Raw genomic sequence first — 9007 nt, 5'->3', positions numbered from 1 at the left:
ACCAGGGGGCGATGCTTCTGGCCCGGCATCTGTTCTGGTAATCCACCTGGCCATCGGAACACTGTTTAGTGTTCCTAGTGTCATTACTAGTGGTGCTTCTGAGATTCAAATTTGCTTGAGCTGAGGGCGGCAAAGGGATGCTGTGGAGATGGGAATTTAGGGTGAAGCTGGACAGAACAATGAGCCAGAATTTGTTTGAGACTGGAGCTGAGATCAGGGTGTGTGTAAAGATAGTCTTGAACAAGTATGTACTCTGAAGGATGCTGTGTGAGTAAGGGCAGAGGGGAGTACCAGGGAAAACCTCATTTAACTTATCTCTATAGAGGTTTCAGAAAGATCATAGGAATTTCCTGTCATAGGAATCCCTTCCTTGGGATTGCATTTTGTCACCTGTAAAAAGCACAGCTTTGCACCTTATTCAGCCACGAAAGTACGGAAGTCATGAACTATTGTGACAATTCCTCTGTGAGAAAGGAGGTAGAAAAAAAAAATACGAAAAGCAGGCAGTCTGGGCTAAACTCATAGGAAGTTCAGTCCTGAATGCCCTTGCATGTTGGTCTAGGAAACATTGTTTCTGGGATACTGGCCTGAGCCCTGAAGGCCCTGACACCTGCTAGCTAAGTCAGCGTCTCAGGCCTGGGCTTCAGTAGGGCACTTGGTGACTCAGGACCTTGGGAATGGCGTTGGGCAAGCCATCAGACCAGCCACCTGGGCCGCCTCTTCCCGGTGAGGCAACCACAAGGAACTCACTTGAGCCGGTCCATCCCCCACATACCAAATTATCCAAATTACCCTGCACTTCTTCCTATCTTCCTTTGCTGATGCTTCGGGGGAGGTCCCTGCCACCAGGTCGGGACTTGGAGGAGAGCGTGCCAGGGTCCAGGAGGAGAGAGGAGAACTTGCAAAGAACCAGCCCTTTCTACCTTAAGCTCCTCAAACCGTTTGTCAAACCCAAGGTGGCCGGCATTCCTTCTGTTTACTCCCTTCATGTTGTTTCCTCCTAGCCGACTGCAAGGTCAAGTGTCCCCCCTTCCATTCAGAGGAACAAAATATGTAGCTTTGTTTATTTGTTTTTGTTTGTTTGAAGTTAGGGTCAGATGTAGCCCAGGATGGCTTCTGACTCCTCAGCCAGATGCCCTCACCTCCTCCCACGGACTGGGAGATCTGAATGGATCACCTTTTTGAGCAGGCAGTCTTAAATGATCTCTATTGATCAGTGCCCATAAGTGTGGAGGGAAGGGAGTGTAACTGTAGGAGACGAAAAGCTTAGCATCCCATTCCCAAGACCCCGTGACCCTCTGAATGGATTTTGTTCTTTTGCGCTGTCTTTGCTGCATCGACGTTGTCTTTACCACTTGTGCCCTCAAGGGCTGGAGACAGATATCATAGCCGTCTCTTCTAGACCCAATAACTCTTGAAACCCTGTCTTCCAAATCGGTGTCCCTCCCAGGTGCGGAGCCTGGGCCTTGGCCCCAGGTTGCCCTGCAAGGAGCGTGAGTGATCACACAGGTGGCATGCCTGAGGCCTGCCCAGCCTGAGTCACCTGGTGGTGGTGTTGTCATTGTCCTTGTTGTAGTCTCTGCTCAGCTTCACAGACCTCTGTGGAAACAACAGCAGCCCAGTTCCTTCAACCTCTCGGGAGAAGCTGCCGCCTGATGGTGAGCCGAATGGGTTGGGGGGGGAGCAGGAGGCAGCGGGGGCGGTGGGGAGACTTGGGGCCCAGCTCAGTGCCTCTGCTCCCTATGGCACTACCACTGCCTGCTTCTCCATGTCGGGGACTCGGGGGAGGGAGGATCTCTGTCTTCTCTCTGTCCCCTGCCCCTCGTACAAGAAGCTACTCCTCTTCAGTGTTCCCCCCTGTCTCTGGGTCCCCCTGCTTGGCGAGTCAGGAGGCAGGGGCTTCTCAGCCTCCACCCAGTGCCTTACCCACCCCAGCCACACCCCCAACAACACAGGCCTGTCCCACAATGACAACCACCTCCGCTTCCCCTTCATGGGGGTCCCACTCCACCCCTCCCCTGGCCTCGGTCACTCCCCCTCCCTCCTGCCGGTGCCCCCAGGACCATCCTGGGCTGCGGATAGGCCCTCTGATCCCTGAGCAGGATTATGAACGGCTAGAGGACTGTGACCCTGAGGGGTCCCAAGACTCACCCCTCCATGGGGAGGACCATCAACCCTTGCTTCACGTGCCTGAAGGACTCCGTGGTGAGTGTTGGGGTATCTGGAAAGTTGAGTGGGTTGGGGGTCCAGGCAGGTTTGGGTTTACATAGAGAAACTAATCACCAGTGAGATGGTGCCACGGCCTGACACTGTTTCTCTGTGCCCAGGCTCCTGGCATCACATCCAGAATCTGGACACTTTCTTCACCAAGATATCCTTTGTGCCAAACAGGCAGAGGGACATGATGGGGGGGACTGTGGGTCAGGGGACAGTCGGGGGAGTTTCTCAGGAAGAATCCATGGGCTTAGGTGTATTTCTTGACAAACTTGCCACATCTACAGCTACCACCAGCGGAATGGTTTTGCCTGCATCCTACTGGAGGATGTATTCCAGCTGGGGTGAGAACCAGTCCTCTCCCTAAGTTCTGTCCTCTCATCTGGTTTTTAGAGTTTTGCTTGTTTTTAATTTTTTCCTTTTGGAGCCGGGTCTGTCTCGTGTATCCTAGGTTAGACTTGAATTTCCTATTCCCCGTGCCTCTACTTTCCACCTGCTAGAATTACAGATGTGTACTACCATACCCTGTGACTGTGGTGCTGGAGATGAGGTCCGGGGCTTCATATATGCTAGGCAGACACCCTACTAAGTAAGCTGTCCCCAGCTCTCCCTTTCCACTCTAGTCTTGGGACTCCGAAGGGTGAGGGGGCCACACGGAGCCTCAGCTTGTCTGGCAATTGGGCTAGGAGTCCACCTTGCTCTTCAGCCTGACCACTGACCTATCCCGGCATCCCCTCCTCAGACAGTTCGTTTTCATCGTCACCTTCACAACTTTCCTCCTTCGCTGTGTGGATTATAATGTTCTCTTCAACAACCAACCGAAGAACCACACAAGACCAGGGCCATTCCACAGCAAAGTGACCTTGTCGGATGCCGTTCTCCCCTCAGCCCAGTGTGCAGAGAAGTAAGTGACGGTCTGGTGACCCCTTGAAATTATGCTCACAAAAGGATGCTAAGAAAGGCACCTCCCTACCCTGCCTTTTGGTCTAGATGAACTCTCAAAGTGTTTGGTATATTTAAAAACATACCCCAAGTTGTTTGAGAATCTCAAAGGCCTTTGGATTACAAATCACATTTCTATTTACCATATTAGAAATTAATGGTGAGGACAACTGTTTATTTTTGGTGCTAGGGGCAAACCCAGGGCTTCTGGCATGCTGGGCAAGCACTGTACCACTCAGCCACACCTCTAGCCCTGAGGACAACTTTAAAACTTAGGACTGCACAAGTGCTCATCACGTGGGCTGTCAGTATGATGTGACATCTTCACTTGTCTTGTAGCTTTTTGGAAAATTCCACTGTGCACTCATGGGAGAATGAGAATACAAATAGCAGAGAGCATGATTGTTGTTTGGGAATAAGTTTTGACTTTGCAGGCATTTTTGAAGGCCTCACTGAAGATACCCCCTTCCTCAGACCCCCTGAGACCTGCAGGTCTTCGCCACTATTTTCCTTCTGTGGGTTTCCCACCTTTCTGTTACCTTCCTGTCCAACCTCCTGCAGGATCCGCGACAGTCCCCTGTTGGTCTTCCTCCTAGTCTTGGCTGCTGGCTTCTGGCTGTTCCAGCTGCTACGCTCAGTTTGCAACCTCTTCAGCTACTGGGACATCCAGGTGTTTTACAGGGAGGCCCTGCACATTCCCCCAGTAAGCCTGCTGCTGTGACCGCATGGGCAGAGGACAGGAGAGAGTGGGGCCGTGTGGATGGAAAGACCAACTGAGAGGAGCAGAAAGACGGAGGCTGACTGACACCTGCTTGGAGTAATGTCCAGAGGCAGCCACTTCTTGGCACCTAGCAAGCTTGGCCCTGACCCTTGTAAAACGTCCTTTACACACATGGGTCATATACAGTGACTTACAGTCACATGCTGGTGGTAAAAAAAAACAATGGCTGTTTATAGGAAGGGCTGTCACTGGGCATTCTAGAGCAGGAGGCATCCGGATTGGCTGAGGAAAGTCAGGCCAGTGAGGGAGGGGCCACTTAAGCCTCTGGGCAGGAAGTGAGGAATACATGGGTGCCTGCAGGCAGTGGAGATGGGCCAACTTGCCTGAAATAGAGGCTTCTAGGGCACCTGGGGTGAAAGCCATTCTCTTGGCCCCTTCACTGTCCCCTGGTCATGTTCCTTCTAGCTTTGCCCCTAAGTTTATTGTTAAGGCATCTTCAGTCCCCATTTCTTGCTCCTGCTTGGATGTCATGAACATTTAGAGCAGGGAGGCCCCAGGCACAGCCACTGCTGGGGCTGTGACTCCATCCTTCTCCTTCCCTCTTGCCCTTCCTTTTCTCCTTCCTTCAGTGGAGGGCAAGATGCTGGGAGGAGGAGTTGTGGAGGCTGGTCCTGAGGAAATGCCTGGACTGAGGAGACTGGGCTGAAGTGAGGCTTGCAGCTTATTGGATCTCTCCAAACGAAGTGAGGGACCCAGCACTCTCTGACCCCCCCACCCCCCTGCAGACATAGACAGGCAGGGGTTTGTGAACGCTCATCAAGTGATTGTACAAAGTGGCCTGGAGTGGGGTGAGCGCAGCCGGGGTTCGCAAAGCTTGCTCAGGCAGAAAGTAGTGAGAAGGGCCAAGAGGGTTCACTCTTTCATACGTGGGATGAAAAAGGGCTCAAGAAAGGAAGCCAGTCACCAGGAAGCATAGGACTGACTGATGGCTACAGAGCGGCAGTGATGCGCAGAACAGCTGAGAAGGGGCAGAAAGAATGGAGACATGTTTTTTATTAGCAGAAGGGCTACAAGAAGGCAGAGTGCCAAGGTGGGGAGGGAGGCCACCAGGACTGGAGTTTACAGGCAGCTCAGTGAGCTATGGAAGTTTTGTGTCTCTGTGGAGGGGAATACGGGTTCCTAGGCTCCCCTGTCCCCCTCTCCTCAGGAGGAACTCAGCTCTGTACCCTGGGCCGAGGTGCAGTCCCGCCTCCTGGAGCTGCAGAGGAGCGGTGGGCTGTGTGTGCAGCCACGGCCGCTGACGGAACTGGACGTCCACCACCGCATCCTGCGCTACACCAACTACCAGGTGGCGCTGGCCAACAAGGGCCTGCTGCCCGCCCGCTGCCCACTGCCCTGGGGGGGCAGCGCAGCCTTCCTCAGTCGCGGCCTAGCGCTCAACGTGGACTTGCTGCTCTTCCGCGGTCCCTTCTCGCTCTTCCGCGGGGGCTGGGAGCTTCCCGAAGCCTACAAGCGCAGCGACCTCCGGGGCGTCCTGGCCACACGCTGGCGGCGCACTGTGCTGCTGCTGGCCGCCGTGAACTTGGCGCTGAGCCCGCTGGTGCTGGCCTGGCAGGTGCTGCACGCCTTCTACAGCCACGTGGAGCTGCTGCGCCGTGAGCCTGGCGCCTTCGGGGCGCGCCGCTGGTCCCGCCTGGCCCGCCTGCAGCTGCGCCACTTCAATGAATTGCCGCACGAGCTGCATTCCCGCCTAGCCCGCGCCTACCGGCCTGCAGCCGCCTTCCTGCGGGCAGCCGAGCCCCCGGCGCCCCTGCGCGCGCTGCTGGCCCGCCAGCTGGTCTTCTTCTCCGGAGCGCTCTTTGCCGCGCTGCTGGTGCTCACCATCTACGATGAGGACGTGCTGGCCGTGGAGCATGTGCTCACTACCATGACGGCGCTCGGGGTCACAGCCACCGTGGCCAGGTTCGAGGGCACATACCAGGGAGGAGCTATTGGTGTGTGCCCTTTCTCTAACTGGGGCGCAAGCTTCCTTTACCGTAACAGACCCTTCCGTCACTACCAGCGCCCTTCAGCCCTGCATCCCACCTGCAGGTCCTCCTAACCATATATATCCCTCACACCGGTTCTGCTCACCAGGTCCTTCATTCCAGAGGAGCAATGCCAGGGGCGTTCGCCCCAGCTCCTGCTGCAGGCGGCCCTGGCACACATGCATTACCTCCCGGAGGAGCCTGGCGCCGCAGGTGCTCGGGCCAGCCCTTACTGGCAGATGGCGCAGCTGCTTCAGTACCGAGCAGTGAGTGCAGGGGCCGGCTGAGAGCCGCGGAATAGGCCCTATCCAAACCATCAGTCTGGGAGAAGTTGTGGCTCACATGGGCGGGGTGTGAGGGTTGTGGGGGTGTGTATGTATGTGTGTATGTGTGGGCTTCAGAGTGGTTGGACGCTTCAAACTTTAAAGTGTTCCTGGAGGGTCTTGACCCTGATCGCTTGTGGGGTCCTCCCCGCTCAGCTCAGCCTCACCCCTGCTCCTTAGGTCTCCCTCCTGGAAGAGCTGCTGTCTCCACTCCTCACCCCGCTGTTTCTGCTCTTCTGGTTCCGCCCCCGTGCTCTGGAGATTATTGACTTTTTCCGTCACTTCACGGTGGATGTGGCTGGTGTTGGGGACATCTGTTCTTTTGCTTTAATGGATGTGAAGCGTCACGGGCATCCTCAGGTTAGAGCCCTTCCCTGACCTTCCACTGCACTGGTCCTGGGTGACCTTGAACGCGTCCCCACTGCAGCCTCTGTTTCCCCCATCTGGACCATGGGGCATTCTTCTCATCCTGCCTACTTGAGTCTTGGTGTCCCTAACACCAGGATCCCTTCCTTGCAGTGGCTCTCAGAGGGACAGACGGAGGCCTCACTCTCTCAGCGTGCAGAGGATGGAAAGACTGAGCTCTCCTTAATGCGGTTCTCCTTGGCACATCCACAATGGCAGCCACCGGGGCACAGCTCTAAGTTCCTTGGACACCTTCGGGGCCGGGTACAGCAAGATGCAGCTGCCTGGGGTGCTCCCTCAACACGCAGCCCCCCCACCCCAGGGGTGCTCAGTAACTGTACCTCCCCTCTGGTGAGTTCTAGGTCGGCCTACTCTTTTGCCTTTCCTACCCTCCATCTCTCCTTGGCATTTCTGACCTCGTGTGCTACCCTGGCAGCCAGGCTCAGCCTATCTTACCTCTTAACCACCTTTGGACTTCCCCTTATCCCATCCCCCACTCTTTGGTTTTGTCTACACCATTGGCTCTCTTTTATTCAGCCAGAAGCCTTCCTGGCCAACCTCTTGGTGAATCCTTGCCCACCGCCGAGGGACCTGAGTCCCACAGCTCCGTGCCCTGCTGCTGCCACAGCCAGCCTTCTTGCCTCTATTTCAAGAATGGTCCAGGACCCTAGGTAAGGGCTGTAGGCCTGTGGCACAGGGGAGTCTGGATTGGGGCTGACTCTCTGGGAGAGAGTGCTAGGGTGCTGAAGGGACTTGGAAGGTGGGGTGCACCCTGGCCCGCCTTCTTTTGCAAGCCTTTTGACTGGTACATCTTGTTTTAGCTGTGTGTCTCCAGGAGGCACTGGAGGCCAGAAGCTGACCCAGCTACCAGAGCTTGTTTCTGCTGAGATGAGCCTCCATGCCATTTACTTACATCAGGTGTGTAGAGGGAATATGGGAAGAAACTAAATGAGAGGAATTACTGGGGGAGGGGCCAGAATTTAAAGAATACTTAACAGGAACTGTGACTAGGACTAGTCACAGTGTACCTGGACTAGGAGCCTGGCCTTGCTCCCCACCCCCACATATAAGGGAGTCTCTTCTTCTTCTTCCTCCATCCAGCTTCATCAACAGCAGCAGCAGGAAGTATGGGGGGAGGCTTCAGCCTCCTCCCCATCCAGGCCCTGGTCCAGCCCTTCACAGCCAGGCTCACCCGACGACGAGGAGAAGCCATCTTGGTCAAGTGATGGTGAGGCGAGTAGGGATAGGGGCAATATCCTGGTGTTTCTTGAGCGTGGTGACCCTGCTCACGTGGTGGCATTTGTCCCTAGGCTCCAGTCCTGCTTCCAGCCCGAGACAACAGTGGGCCACCCAGAGGGCCCAGAATCTATTCCCAAGGGGTTTTCAGGAGACCTCAGACACTCAGAAGGAGCCCCTACCAGGCTCCTTGCACTGACTGAGGATATCTCAGGTCAGTATTACCCACATAGGGGTCAAGCAAGCAAGAAAAAAAAAAAAAGGAAGAAGAAACTCTTTGGGGCCAGTTCAGGTGGGAGGTGGGCCAGTCTCTAAGTGCCTGGAGTGCTTGCTAACTGCTTTTTCCTCCCACAGGTTCTGACTTTTCCCGCCGCAGGAAATTGGATGGGGTGGCATAGAAGGACACATGGAGCCATCTTTTGAGCCCCACTCCCACCCCAGATGACAGGTCCAGGGTATTTTAGCTGGTTATATCTGGGAGTCAAAGAGGAGCTTGCCCCCAGAACAGAGAAAGAGTAGGAGATGACTGTGAGCCGAGGTAGCTTGAAGATGAGCCCCACAAGGAAGGACAAGAGAGCACTGGCCTCAACTGATGGCTGCCTCAACTGATCGCTGTGGAGCAGTTGCTGGGGAAGAAGGGCTCCACCCAGTGCCCTCAGGGTGGAGGACAGGGCCCAGGCAGCCAGGCAGTGGTCAAGCTCAGCGTGCCTGAAAGGCAGGGAAGTGTTCCTGTTGACCTCCCCTTTGAGTTCCTGTGGGACTAGGGGTGGGGGAGATGGAGACTGGTGAGTGGAAAAACCAGAGAGGGCTGCTGGTTTTGGACGTGAGCACTGCTGTGATGTCGGAGGAAGTGGGTGGGGCTCCTCATCCTGTGTGCAATAAGCAGCACAGATTGCTCATGCCGGGCTGCACATCTTTGCCACGGGAATGTCTGGCATGCCCCAGTCCTGGAAGCTGAGAGCTACACCTGCTCAACCTATCACAGAAGTGTCTGTGGCTGCTTGGAAACTCTTTTTTTTTAAACCCCCTTCAGAGTACTGGGTCACACAGAGAGGTGTCTAGGACTCACTGTCGAAGAATTACTATCCCGGCATCTTTACACATTAAAGCAGAGAACTGAGTTTCTTTTTCAGTCATTG

At 55.2% G+C, this 9007-nt stretch overlaps 1 protein-coding gene across 2 annotated transcripts; it reads left to right on the top strand.

Moving 5' to 3' along the window:
- Positions 1–806: 806 nt before the first annotated feature.
- On the top strand, positions 807–8989 carry ATG9B (autophagy related 9B). 2 transcript variants are annotated; one of them, XM_084787710.1, is made up of 14 exons: positions 813–2205; positions 2328–2373; positions 2496–2558; positions 2957–3118; positions 3718–3859; positions 5085–5839; positions 6014–6170; positions 6408–6587; positions 6747–6983; positions 7170–7303; positions 7454–7550; positions 7734–7860; positions 7943–8082; positions 8223–8989. In XM_084787710.1, the coding sequence occupies exons 1-13, from the start codon at positions 1656–1658 to the stop codon at positions 8065–8067; spliced, it is 2775 nt and encodes a 924-aa protein (XP_084643836.1). In that variant the 5' UTR covers positions 813–1655; the 3' UTR covers positions 8068–8082; positions 8223–8989. The 2 variants fall into 2 exon arrangements, 1 of the variants encoding a protein (XP_084643836.1); XR_014780321.1 differs by lacking the exons at positions 7734–7860; positions 7943–8082; positions 8223–8989 and having other exon boundaries at positions 807–2205; positions 7174–7303.
- The last annotated feature ends 18 nt before the right edge of the window (positions 8990–9007 follow it).

This window comes from Acomys minous (genome assembly GCF_964271855.1).
Source record: "Acomys minous genome assembly, chromosome: 6".
NCBI lineage: Eukaryota > Metazoa > Chordata > Mammalia > Rodentia > Muridae > Acomys > Acomys minous.
Note: the sequence above shows the minus strand (reverse complement) of the source record. Positions and strands in the feature narration are given on the sequence as shown.